Source organism: Hippocampus zosterae, chromosome 1 (assembly GCF_025434085.1).
Source record: "Hippocampus zosterae strain Florida chromosome 1, ASM2543408v3, whole genome shotgun sequence".
NCBI classification, from domain to species: domain Eukaryota; kingdom Metazoa; phylum Chordata; class Actinopteri; order Syngnathiformes; family Syngnathidae; genus Hippocampus; species Hippocampus zosterae.
In genome coordinates this window covers 5,047,463-5,061,266 of record NC_067451.1, presented here as the reverse complement: position 1 = coordinate 5,061,266, position 13,804 = coordinate 5,047,463, and the positions used below count along the sequence as shown (strand labels likewise).

The following is a 13,804-nucleotide window of genomic DNA, read 5'->3' as shown; positions in this document are numbered from 1 at the left end:
CAAATGTGCGTGGTTTCTTTTTCCAGTCTTCGTCCGTGCTTGTTGAACTGAAAGGTGACTCTCATTAAACAGGTTTAATGTGTTGTTATTTCTTGAATTTAGGGAGAGCCAGGATTCCTCGGTCCCCAGGGAGAGCCAGGCCTCCCAGGCCTTCCAGGAACTAAGGTGGGAGAGCTCCACTTTGTATAACTTAGTTTACATCACACACGAAGAACTCATTTTGCCCTTATACACAGTGCTTGCAATGGCTCGGTACGCAACGGTACAGAGTACCGACACTTCTCATTTTTAGCCTCCAGCGTACTGAGACACGAGCTGCCACTAGTCATTCTGACATGTCAAGAAAGCTGTAAAAGTACCCAGAACATAACACGCCGCTAACGCAAAGGCTAACGTCAAAATAAAAATCTAACAATGAAAAAGCCTTACTAAGCTTTTATTTTGAAGTCGACTCTTGTAGTAGCGTGTGCCGTGACAGCTACCTTGACCTAGGGCTTGCATTTCAATTTGCAATTCAACTTCTTTTCAGTAGTCTTGGTGGACGATTGGTTAACACGTCTGCCACACAGTACAAAAGTACAGGATTTGAATCTGGGCTTCGGCCTTGCTGTATGGGGGGTTTCTCCCATTTCCTCCCACATTCCAAAAACATGCATGGAAGGTTAATGGAGCGCTCTCTGTTGTCCCACGGCGTGATTGTGAGTGTGAATGGTTGTTTGTTGTTGTGTGTACTGCGATTGGCTGGCAACCAGTTCAGGGTGTCCCCCGCCTACTGCCCAAAGATGGCTGAGCTTCGGCTCCAGCACGCCGCGACCCTCGTGAGAATAAAGCGGTTCAAAAAATGGATGGATGGATTTGCGTTTGCATTTTTTTAGGCCTCAGCGCGGTGCCATTATTTTCCTTGAGCATTCAAAGAAATCCCAATTTTAACAGATTTCAGATATTTTTTAAACATGTTTCAATGTTAAGGTTTAGATTTTTTTTCCTTCGTGCTTTTTCATTGCCTCCAAAATGTCAATGGAAAGGGGACCGTTCTGTGCTTCCTTTGAGTCGTGATATTATCACACTGAGAAGCTGACTGTGATGCTCCACATGCGCACGAGGGAGGATAATTAATAATGTTCTTGTCTGGGCATCCAGAATGTGTTTGTATTGGACTGTGGATTTAAGCGATGACAACAAGCAGGGAAGTGAAAACACATTTGACATGGATGATTTACCTTATGGCAAGTCGGGCCTTTACGTTTTGGGGGGTGTTAAGCTGTACAAACTGTTTAGGTTGTTTGTCATTTCAAGAAAGGTGACGCGAGATCAAAGCCTCCCTAAATTGCACCACAGCGCCATCTCTTGGCCATCCTTGCTCACTTCACTACAAGATACACGGAGGACTTGACGCAATTTTGAGAGATACATGTCGTCTTAATGTGGAGCAGATGATGACAACTTCCACGACTGAAATCTTGTTGTTTGTGTGTAAAGGGGGAAAGGGGTGAGCATGGACCGCCCGGAAAAGGCGAAAGAGGCGACCTGGGACCTGTCGGACCAAAGGTATACTATGTCATTCTTAATTGGTTTTTGCCGCCCTCTAGAGGCATATTAATACCCCTTCTATGGTGGTCTACACACTTGTCTTCTTTGTTTACAAAGTTTTACCTGAAAAAAAGTTCTGATTGAAAGGTTGATTTTGTTCGCAGAGTGCTGCCTGAACCATTCGAATCTTAGTCATGATCTTAACATTCTACCGGGTAATGTCACCTCAGTGGAAATGAGTTGGCCTTTGTTTATGTCTGGCTCAGACCCGGCAGGTAGCTTCAATAAACTGCAGTCTCAACTCGGATAACCCGCACATGTGTTTCACATGCTAATTAAAAAAAAAACTGAAATCTCGCCTTAATCGGTGACAGACTTCAAATAAACACGGTTGTTTTTTTAGTGAAAGCTTACGGCGTGCGTGGCTCCCTCGAGAGGCGCACATGCGGGATTCTTTGAAATAGGACCGCCGGCATCCCATTGGGATGACATGGAAACCTCGACACCAACTTCACTACCTTGTGAATAAGGACAAGGCACCGAATATTTGGAGTCTTTTTTGTGATCACAGGTGCAGAAGTACGAACAATCTGTATATAGAAGTACAGGTACGACTCTGGTAAAAGTAGAAGTACTAATTCAATTACAGTAGCTGTATTTTTCTTATATATATATGTATATATTATATATATGTATATATATATATATATGTATATATATAATATATATAATATTTTTATGCTGTCTGACCATCCCCACGTGCTTCCTATTGGATCTTGGGCTCCCAAATACTTTTAGAATCGATAATTCTTCTGATACTCTCATCGATTGTTCAAGTAACTACATAAAAATGGATTGTCCATAATACCAACACAAAATATGCATATGAGGTGCAGGTGTTATTTTTGTTCCCCTACCGTGACTAACCTCACGTTTTACTCTGGACTGACTGCGACTTTACGGAAGGACGTGGCTTTAAAAGGGAGGGCTTCTGAAATGAAAATGTATATTATTTTTACTACTAAAGATCAGGTAGATTCTTTTTTTTTGAATGCCATAAGCTGTTTTTAGGCTGCCTCAAGACACAACACATTCGCTACCGAATCATTCTTTTCGCCCAAAACATCAAATAATTTTTTCCTCTCTCTATTTCCGTCGTTTTGACATCTTGTCATCCACAGAGGTTGAAAAAAGAAAAAAAACGAACAAGCCTATTTTGAAAAATCAGTACAGATTTGCGCCTTCAAACATAAGGAATAAGATTAAAAGGTTTTCAGAATAATCAATGCACAAGCACAGATACCCGAGAAGTCAGAAACAAAATATTTGTAAATTGTTCCTTCCCACCATTGTTTTGTCATGTACTTGTAAATTGTCTTTGTCAGGGTTCGCAAGGAGAGGCAGGCACACCTGGTCCCAAAGGGTCAAAGGTTATCATCAATACCATTCTGTTTTCTTTTGGGGGGTTTTGCAGTCATTCGCAGCCCGTGAGATCAACTAACTTATATTTGCTCCATCCTGAATTAGGGCGAAAGTGGCGACAAAGGAGACTTTGGGCCTTCAGGGCCAAAGGTGAGACTCATGCCTTCAGGGGATGTCGTCATCCGTGTAGAATATTTGTTCAATGAATGTGCCAAATATCCTTTGTGCAGGGCCCGCCTGGGCAAAAAGGAGACCAGGGGGCCACTGAAATTATTGACTACAATGGGAACATTCAGGAAGCGTTGCAGGTCAGACAACGGATGATATCTTTTGGCTCTATCGTCTCAAGTCGCGGTTAGAAAATGCAATTCATCGGGTGTGTCTGTGCCAACGAGAAAATATGCTGACGCAAAGGATTGTTCTCTCTGCAATGTTATTTCTCTCCTTTTCGGTGTGCTGCAGAAGATTACCACTCTTACAGTGACGGTAATTATTTGTCTGTACTAAGAATTGCCATCAGCGTTGTTTTAATCGCATGAGCACAATGCTAACTGTGGTTTGCCTACCATGATTTTATTTTATTTTTAACCGTATGTGTACCAAACAGTGACTGAAATGGTCGACATTTTTCTTCATTAAGTCCCCCTCCAAAAAGTGATGATGTCATCCCCGTCACCAACAATCTCGTGGCTGTCAGTCGTTCTCAAACCTGTTAAATCACTGAAAGAAAATAAAATACTGAACACACAAAGTACCACCATAAAGGCCAACATGCAAATACAGCAGGATAGTAGGTCTATGTGTTCGTGTTTCTTTCACTATTACTCGCGTCAACCATTGTTCAAGCAGTACTAATTTGTGGCAATCGTCAGCATTGGCATGCCCTCATCCAAAATATTTAACATTGATGTCATAAAGCGGCGGTGCCTTGACGTACGAATTGAATTCATGACGTGACCACGCTCGCGAGTCAAATTCAAAATTAAAATGCACTTTACCGAAATAGAATGTCAACAAATGAACGGGTTTTGCGAGAACGGATGAAACAAAAGAATTACCAGCGACAGGCTGCTGTTTTGAGATTCCAGCATGGTCACGCAACAAATCAAATTTGTAAGTCAAGGCAGCTTTGCATAGTAGAATCGATGTGTTCCGGCTAACATGTTCTTGTCAACCTTGGCATGTGTTCGATGCTTCTGTCCTTCCAAATCATCACTTAGCTTTGCTTTTCATCGTTGCTCAAGTGTGTCATTGTAAATGAGACGTCTTTGCTTGTGTGCAGGGCCCGCCGGGTCCTCCTGGGCCTGTAGGACCGCACGGTATGAAGGTACATGTTGAACACGTGTTCGATTCTGGGTTCGGCCTTTGTATGTGGAATTTGCATATCCTCCCCATGCCTGTGTGGGTGTTTTCCGGGTACTATGGTTACCTCCCACATTCCAAAAACATGCTGGGTCGGTTAACTGAACAATCGAAATTGTCCCTAGGTGTCATTTTGAGTGCGAATGGGTTGCTTATCTATGCGTGCCCTGCGATTGGCTGGCAACCAGTTCAGGGTGTACCCCGCCTTTTGCTCAAAGATGGCTGGGCTAGGCTCCAGCATGCCCGCAACCCTCATGAGGAGAAATGATTCAGATGACGGATGGATGGAAGTTCATACTGCTGTTAAAAGCGCATATTAAAAAAAGTAACCAGTTGTCTTGTTTGTTTTGCGGCAGGGTGACCGTGGTATGCCTGGCCTACCAGGACTTGACGGAGAACGCGTAAGATAACGTTGCCGACGTATGAAACCATTCAAGAGAGAGAATGAGTGTTTTTTGGATTTTTTTAATCATCAGAGGTCATTATTTGGCAGGGCTACAAGGGTTCCAAGGGAGACATGGGAATGCCTGGAGCATCAGGCGACAAAGGAGCAACCGGTTTACCCGGCTTACCAGTATGAAATAAGCAAAATATTCCCATAGTGATCTTGGAGACATATGACTCGAAGGTGTTTTTTTTACAGTTGTTTTATTTTTGGGGGCACAGGGCGTCAACGGGGTAAAGGGAGAGAAGGGAGATTCAGGTCTGCCGGGTCCTCAAGGCTCCTCAGTGAGTTTCACCGTTCCACATGACTGACGGGAAAGTTCAAAGCTTCATCTGTCCCAAATGTATATCTCTTTAGATTATTGGTTCTCCGGGGGCACCAGGACCTCACGGGCCCCCTGGACCCATGGTAAGTCTCAGCGCAGTCAAAACATTACACACTTGTGTTTGTGGAGCTTCCTAATACAGTTTGGAAACAACTGAAGTGACAAACTGATACCAGTAGATGGCGGCATTGCAACGCTTAACGATTTGAGATCAACTCCATTTTGAGTACACATGGGAGATTATGGGGGAGAAAATGGCTACAGGTCTGTTAGTCAGACAAGTTGAATGTTTTACACTTGAACTGGGTCTGCCTGTGTCACACTAATTGGCAGAAGTGTGTGTGTGTAATGAATATCACAAAGTAGAAAAGCTTGTATGAATGCTGAAGATGACAGTCGCCATGAATGTACTCTGAAACATAAACGTGTTCCTTGTTTTGTCCTTCAGGGACCCCACGGTTTCCCTGGACCAAAGGTAAGTTAAATCCCCATTGGAGAAGTCCACGTGTGTCATCAACAGGATTATAATAGTTTGGGATTTTTGTTTTTTTTATTTAGTTTTGAAATCAGTTTTCATGAGTTTGTAGAGTTTGTTTTTTTTATTTATTTGTTTGTTTGTTTTTGTATTTTGTTAATGCTTTGTTTTTGATTTGTTTTTTTTTTACATATTTACATATGTTGAGTGCAAACTAAAAATGAAGGACACTAATTTTGTGTATTATCGTCAAGTAAACTACAATTCTCAAATGACAGTCATACCGAAATAATCATTTCAAATTAACCCTGAAAACTCAAATATGATTTAAAAGGGAAAGTCAACCCCAAAACTTTCTTTACCAAGATTTTGAGACTCTTCCACTAGCCTAAAAACAGCATCCTGATTAATATTGCGTTTGTGGAATATGAGCCAGCCAAATCTACTCCTTTTTTAGTCCATCTCAGGGGGCGGCCATTTTGTCACTTTCTGTCGCCTGAAAATGACCTCACAGTTGCTCAAGGCTCAGGTAGCAACGTATAATGTCTCACCCGAAGCTCATCTGAAGCTAAGCCATGATTGGTTGTTACCTGAGCCCCTGAGCAAGTGTGATGTCATTTTCAGTCGACGGCAAGTGACAAAATGGCCGCCCCCTGAGATGGACAAAAGTGGGTGGATTTTATTTTGTAGTTTATTGTTGAGAATACAGTGTTCAGCTGCATAAAAGTTTTTAGTGTAACGAAAATTTTGCGGTTGACTCCCCCGTTAATTGACAAAGACGAAAACAATAGACATTTTCCCTATAATTCTAATTACTTGTTTTATAAACAGAAGCTGTAGTTTCAACTAGCCTTCAGTTTGTTTTAAAGCCTTTGTTGTTTTTATTCCATGGTGGAAAATGTTTTTTCAATTTTATTTCGTTAGTTTTCATGAACTCTAATAACTTTGTAACGCTCAACAGATGCGACACCTTTTTGGCTCTCTTCCATTAAGATGCTGTCGGCTACTTTTCCAGCTCATTTTGGTGCGTTGTGTGTGTCCCCCATACACATGTTCACATCTTTATGCCGCAGGGTGAACCCGGTTTGCACGGTACAAAGGGGGCACGCGGAGAACCAGGCCACAAGGGAGACCGAGGACCATTAGGTCTCCCTGTAAGTACCCCAAATGCCCCTGCGACTGTATTTGTGCACCAGAGTGTTTGTATGTGTTTGTATTATATTGACGGTATGCGTGTGTACGTGCTCTCATTCATTTGCCTGATTAGTTTGCTAAATCCCAGTAACCCAGCGTATAATTTGAAAGTCAACTTGGCCTCAGAATGTGCAGTAATAACAGAGTTCATCTGGTACTAATCCCGCCTTGTCCATGTCCATGTCACTCATACGCCCGTAACCACGCAGGGAGCCTCCGGCTTGGACGGCAAGCCCGGGATTAGGGTGAGTGACCGAGAGGCTTCGACCACCCCAAACTCTCGTTGTCCCATCTCCGACTCTCATCCAGACCCCTGACCCGCTTTTCCCACTTGATGTTTTCCACCCAAAAGCAAACAAGTTAGCGAGTGGTTCCTTGACATCCAAGTGCCCCAACGACCAGCTATCGCTTGGTCCATTTATTTTCGCATTGTGTTGTGAGCCGCATTTAGAAATCTGAAGAGATGAACCCAAGATGAACTTTGTGAAGCTGACTGCCTCCGACTTGGGTTTTAATTTGGACGGTGATTTGACATCGGAGCAGCAAATCTGCGCAATAGTTGAGTCCAGCTTTTGTCACCTCAAGCAGCTGGAAAGGATGAAGCCTTTTCGTGGATTCGTGAAACAGTCATCCGGGTCTTCAGAGTTCTTAAAATGAACTGATGACTGTTTCACGAATCCACGAAAAGGCTTTTTGTCTTCCAAGCCCGAAATAAATGATTCTCAAAGTACTACGAGTAGCACTGGTGGTATGCAGGCTCCCTCGAGTGCTATGCGAACGAATCTGTGCCTAGAGTTCACTTGGGTTCAACTTTTTTTCTTATTGAACTTCTTATTGAATGGAAAAATACATTCCCATTTCCAGTTTCAGAACTGTTTGTTTTTACTTCCACGTAGGTGCCATTTTTATTTCAATTTGAAGTTGAGTCGCAAGTTTGGATAAGGAACAAACTCTTATGTCAAGGGACCACTGTGTTATCAAACAATCACGCAAAACGTGCAAATGTGCATGTGCACGATTGTCCAAATATGTTTTGGGAATTCCCTTTAACGGAAAAGCGCCACTGATTTGCAGTCACCACGGCAACGCTTCTCATTGCAGGGCACAGACGGGCCTTCAGGTCCAGCTGGTCCTGCCGGCCCAAAGGGGGACAGAGTAAGAAGGACTTTGCCGCTCTCACCTCACTTTTGAAGCCTCGGCTGATTTTGTTGTTGTTGCCGGATCAGGGCGAGCGAGGGGCTGCGGGGGACCCGGGACCGAGGGGACCCTACGGACTACCTGTGAGTTTGGGATGTACTTTTTGCATGTTTTGCCGGCCAGGATTGAGATTGCCTCGCGCGGTTCTGATCCGTGTCGTCCCCTTCTTTGCAGGGAGCGGCAGGAACACCGGGCTTGGATGTAAGTCTCGGGAGAGTCGAGTCGAGTGTTTAAATGCTTCCGCGTAGCGGTCGCGTTGTCATTCCAAACGTCTCATCGGCATCCGTTGCTAATTGTTTTGATGGATTTCCATCTTTGCATTCCATCTGAATCATCAAGTGTGACTCTTAAGAACAGGGTACCCGAGAGTTTGAAGATTTCCTCGGACCTCGGATCCCATCTTTGCGACGTCCTTCAAAGCGCTTTGCAACATGTCTGTTTTCTGTCCGTCTTTGTCCTGTTGAGATTAATAAAGTTGCCCTCTTCCAGGGGTTGCCGGGTATGAGAGGAGAGAAAGGCGACAGTGGGGAAAGAGGAGAGAAGGTAGACGTAGAATGAGATGTGCTGCACCGATTCTAACACGAGACCCCTGGTGTCAATGGACAGAAGTGTGTTTCGATTTGTTAGCGTCACGGCTAGCTCCTCACAATGTCATCTTCAGCTCATGCTAAACCATCTCACCCAATCACAAATCACCCCTCATCTTCATTCCAACCGAGGTCCATTGACAGCAGGCTCTTCGCATCCATCTCCGATTCTCACCATGCATCTTGTCACCTCCGATCCTGAAAGAAAATGACTAATTCTTTATTCGCTTGCTCTCACGTAAGATCCATGCGCAAATTGTCGCTTGAGGTGACCTCACTTACCTGAAAAGTCCAGAAATGAAAAACTGTTGGGCGGCCCGGTAGTCCAGTGGTTAGCACGTCGGCTTCACAGTGCAGAGGTACCGGGTTCGATTCCAGTTCCGGCCTCCCTGTGTGGAGTTTGCATGTTCTCCCCGGGCCTGTGTGGGTTTTCTCCGGGTGCTCCGGTTTCCTCCCACATTCCAAAAATATGCATGGCAGGCTGATTGAACACTCTAAATTGTCCCTAGGTGTGAGTGTGAGCGTGGATGGTTGTTCGTCTCTGTGTGCCCTGCGATTGGCTGGCAACCGATTCAGGGTGTCCCCCGCCTACTGCCCGAAGACAGCTGGGATAGGCTCCAGCACCCCCCGCGACCCTAGTGAGGATCAAGCGGTACGGAAGATGAATGAATGAATGAAAAACTGTTTAGTCTGCAACAGATGAATGCATGACTGGAGTATTTGTCAAGAATGAATCTCCCTTTTGGCGTTTTTTTTTTTTTTCCCCCTGCAACTCGTTCTCATCCTTTGTGCCCTTGACAGCCTTAAAATGTGGTCAGCTTCACTCCCTCCGACTGTAATATTTCCCGTTTCTTTTCTCCCGAGAGACCAATCTAACCTCCCCCTGTTGTGGGTTCCCCTTCTCTAATCGCTCCCCTTTCCCTCATCTCACCGCTGCTCCACGCAAGTGAATTTTTTTTTTTTTTTAACGTGACCAAATGGTTGTATCCACAGGGGGAGAAGGGAAAGAAAGGCAAAAAAGGGCCTAAGGGCGAGAAAGGAGAACAGGGTGCCCCTGGATTAGATGCACCCTGCCCATTGGTATGTTGCAACTGTGAGCTGGAAGTCGCGTCCCAGCCGCGTAGGGTGCTCTCCCCGAACGAGGGTAACGGGGGGGCGCCTTGTGGCCACACCGACGCCCAACTAACCGCCCCGCGTCGAAAAATATCCCCAAAGCCAAGCTGAGGCCGAATTGTGGCATCGGCAAGGTCACGAGGCGACCCCGCCATCGCATGCTCGCTCAGGCCTCTCGGTCGTCCTTCTGTCCCTGTAACACTCCGAGGTCATTTTTGCAAACAGGGTTTCCGGGGATTTAAGGGTGAAAAGGGGGAACCAGGGCAGCCCGGTCTGGACGGGCTGGATGCCCCATGCCAATTGGTACAGTATTCCTCTCTTTCCTCTGCCACTCGCCCTCATGCATGTCGCTCGCCTTCAGCCATCAAGCACGTTCACAGCACACGCATGCGCAGCCATTTTCTCATTTTGTCACATGTGCACCAACACCCACTGCATCCGATTAACTTCTTGACTGCACGCAGCCTTTTTCAAACGATACAAGTCGAATGGGACACGCACACACCCAAAAAATGGCATCAAGACCCTTTAACGCAACCCCCTTTCACACCCGATTAAAAAAAATAAAAAAATCCCAATCCTATTTCCTTCCAGCTGATCCCTCCAATGCAGTTCCCCTTTAACACCACGCTAACAGACTTCTCAACTGACAAGTGACCCCCGTCCTCCTCCGCCTCTCCCATTTACCTCGTTCCTTCCTGTTCTTGTACCAATTGGGCCAGACCGTCACAAGAGGGGGACAATCCAACGTTACACGGACGTTTCTTGTCACGTTTGACGTCATGCGGCGCAAGTCAAAGCCCGCCGTTTTGAGCGCTAGCTCTCATGCGCGCACAATGAGCACCTCGCTTCACTTTGCAGTATTTCACCAAAACAAAGTGAGAGATTTGAAACAGTATGTCATCTTGCATGCTATTTATTTCATTTTGATGCGTTATTATTTGCATGAATGACAATATACGGTTATATAGTGAAGGGAAACTCACCCTAAAAAAAATCTGCAATTGGGGAAAGCAACATTTTTGTGAACAAAATAATACAAAAAATCTTTTTAAAGAAATGAAAACAAACTACAATTACATCAGTCAACAAATTTTTACTACATTTTTTTTAGTCGGCGATGCATGTATACATGTAAACATAATTGAAATGCATGTGCAACAAATGTGTGTATGCATACTCGTCTCACAAAATGTAAGGGAAATTGAGCTTTTTTTAAAAGTAAATCAATCATCTCCACATGCCTGTTCAAATATGAAGATGTGTCAATTCATATTTTTTTTTATGTGACCGAAAGAAATCATTAATCTTACACATAAATTGTACAAATCGATTGAAAAGAAAAATAAATTGACTGACCTTTCGACCTGGAATTTGATCAGGGGTGTGCAGACTTTTTATATCACCTACTATACGTATGTATATACACATTAGTGCATTAGTTGTGACATAAAATCAGTCCATCTGCCGCCATTTTGAATGTGTGTGTGTGTCGAGCAAGTTTCCAATGCCGGTTCAGTCTAATTGTGCCTTTGTGGTGCCTTCAGGGTCCCGATGGCTTACCGATGCCTGGCTGCTGGCAGAAGGTAAGAGGGCAAACCTTGACACATTTTGGCGGCAAAAGCAAAATGTGGCTTCCCTAAGTTTGTTAATGTCATCCACGCTGTTGTTTGCATGATCCAAAAAAAAAAATATTGGAATGTGAGCACACTTCATGTGGTTTTCTCTCCTTGTGTTTTGTTTTTTCTTGCAGTGATCACTCTAACCTGAAACGCATGGAGTTTGTAAATATTCTTTTTTTTTTTTTGTATTTATAGTTTTTTTTTTAATGGGATAAAAAAATCTAAAAAAGAAGAAGCCTACGTGTATGAGGATGCAAAACCAACACCAACAACAAAAGAAACCCTGGGATGCATCACGCCCCAAAAGCTGCTTCTACTCATATCACATCATAGTGTGGAAAAAAAAAAAAACGTGTCTGCTCTCTCTCTCTCACAACCACATTGTTCGTGTGAGCATGTTGGTTGATTCATTTGAAGCTTGTGGCACAACTTTACAGCTTCCCACACTGGAGTGCCACAGGGCTCTTGCATGGGTCCACTTGGACTCAGAGACAGGAAGATTATTGTTTTGTGTTGTCACCCCGCCCACCCACTCACGCAGCATCAAAAATACAAAACCTCGCCTAAGCATGTTATGTCTTGTGCGCACACTGTTTTGGCTTCTGCAGAGGAAAAACTAACAACAACAAGAGACATTCTTTTTTTTTTTCTTTTTTCTTTTAATTTCCACTTTTGCTGAATCTTCCCAAGGGAGTCACGCCATGGCTGGTCGCCTGAAAAGTCCCGAAAATGAAAGATGTTTGTTGCTTTAATGCGCCCGCCCACCGTGCCTGCAAGAGGCGTTGATGGCCCCCGCCCCGCCGGGTCCGGGGAGCCCGAACCTCCTTCGGCCGCACTGATAACAATCCATAAAGGGTTTTAGTTTGGACGGGTGCCCCCTCTGAGCCGGGGACGGTCTCCGTGGAGACAGCTGAGGATCTACTGAGTGTTGATGGAATGCAACCATGGTTTTTTTGGTTTGATTTTATTTGATTTCACTTTTGGTTATCTTGCTAAAACGCAAGCGACCCGACATGTTGCGTCGTCTGTTTTGTTGTCAGTCCAAAAGAGAGTATTTGAGAATGAATTCAACCGACTCCAACTGACGATAACAAAAATGTGATGCGACAGGATGTCAGGCTGGAGGCGCTTTTGGCAATATGACGCGACAATTAGGTTTTGTTTTCTTATTGTTTAATTGTTTTCTACGTGGTGTAAGATAGCCTTTGGTGCCTGAAGCTTTTATTCATTCCTTGACCACAAACTTTATAGCGTCTTTTCATTTATTGTGTTTATTGGAGCAGAATTGGTGTGGTAAAATGTGTTGTATTATTTTCTTCTTAATTGTTCGGCTTCAATTGGGCGCTAACAAAAAAAAAACACACACAAATGTTACTTGGAGGTGTCGGTTCACTGCATGTGCTTTTGTATTCGTGTTATATCGCAAGTCCTGAATGGAACACCCTCGAGGCCATTTTGGTTGTGTTCTCTTTATTTGTGGTATCTTATTTCCAACTATGCGGAAGGATATTCACCAGTTTCTTTCCTGTCTATGTATGACGTGATTTCTTTGCATATACGATGTATTTGTATTTGATGATTTAATTTATTTTTCTATGTTTTCTTGGATTGCTTGGGTTTTCGAAAGCGGCATTCCTGCGTGACACTCGGGCGTTGCCGTGATGACACATCTGCTTTTATCTCGGTGACCTGAATGTTGTTGGGCCCAGCCAATGGATGCGTTTGTTTTGCTTTTCTATTGTCCCTTGTTTGCATTGAATGTAGATGCTCGCTCTCTCTTTCTCTCTCTCACACACATGCGTGTGTATGTGTTCTGTACAGTGGATGTGTTAATGTACTGATGAGATGTGTGCTCATTTAACAAAAAGTGCAATTTTATGATGTGTGTGTGTGTGTATGAATGCATTTGCCTGATTTGTGTGTCCTTCCCATTTCAATTATAGGCTACCCCTTTGCGGGTGTGGACAATTAATAGAAAACTCGTCTTTACTGCCCCATTCCTCCAGTGTGTTTCCACAAAAAATGTTCCCGTTTGATTTAGTTGTTTGTTCTCACATGGTGCTGTGTCTTTAGCATGTGCAGATTTTTTAATTTCTTTTTTTTAATCATGTGCACAAGTGCCAAAGTAATCCAATCCAATATTTTTGCCATTTGAAAATGTACAAAAGACTATGAAATGCCACGTGTGGTTTTGGAACAAAGGACAAACAGTTGTGTGAGTTGAAATATATTTTTATTCTTTTTGTTTGTTGTTTGAAGTTTATGTTCTGCATTTGTACTATGTTTGTTAGTTGTTTTTTTTACCCATTTGATTGACATTTCTTTACAAAAAAAAAACGGATCCATGTGGTAAAACTTATGTGACTGTACTGTTGGAGCCAAATAAACGCAGTCTTTCAAATTCATCGTTGGAAGTAAACACACACCCACGCACCCACACATTTGGTTTGCCAACATACACAATGCCAAAATTTTAATCTAACCTACACTAAATGTCAAACTAGGGGGGGAAATGAAGACACAAAATGTTTC

The 13,804-nt window shown here is 43.7% G+C and overlaps 1 protein-coding gene across 14 annotated transcripts in view; it reads left to right on the top strand.

Annotated features, from left to right (window-relative positions):
• LOC127608917 (collagen alpha-1(XXV) chain) overlaps nucleotides 1-13,677 on the top strand; it is a 95,397-nt gene extending 81,720 nt beyond the window's left edge. For 4 of the 14 annotated variants that reach the window (XM_052078468.1, XM_052078451.1, XM_052078443.1 and 1 more), the window contains 19 exons: nucleotides 103-165; nucleotides 1,480-1,548; nucleotides 2,916-2,960; nucleotides 3,058-3,102; nucleotides 3,183-3,260; nucleotides 3,415-3,438; nucleotides 4,235-4,279; nucleotides 4,671-4,715; nucleotides 4,808-4,888; nucleotides 4,981-5,043; nucleotides 5,117-5,167; nucleotides 5,533-5,559; nucleotides 6,633-6,713; nucleotides 6,963-6,998; nucleotides 7,855-7,908; nucleotides 7,980-8,033; nucleotides 8,125-8,151; nucleotides 8,440-8,493; nucleotides 9,876-11,191. In XM_052078468.1, the coding sequence (XP_051934428.1) occupies nucleotides 103-165; nucleotides 1,480-1,548; nucleotides 2,916-2,960; nucleotides 3,058-3,102; nucleotides 3,183-3,260; nucleotides 3,415-3,438; nucleotides 4,235-4,279; nucleotides 4,671-4,715; nucleotides 4,808-4,888; nucleotides 4,981-5,043; nucleotides 5,117-5,167; nucleotides 5,533-5,559; nucleotides 6,633-6,713; nucleotides 6,963-6,998; nucleotides 7,855-7,908; nucleotides 7,980-8,033; nucleotides 8,125-8,151; nucleotides 8,440-8,493; nucleotides 9,876-10,208 (1,275 nt within the window). In that variant the 3' untranslated portion in view covers nucleotides 10,209-11,191. The other 10 variants (XR_007964411.1, XM_052078499.1, XM_052078490.1 and 7 more) reach the window with 10 other exon arrangements.
• The last annotated feature ends 127 nt before the right edge of the window (nucleotides 13,678-13,804 follow it).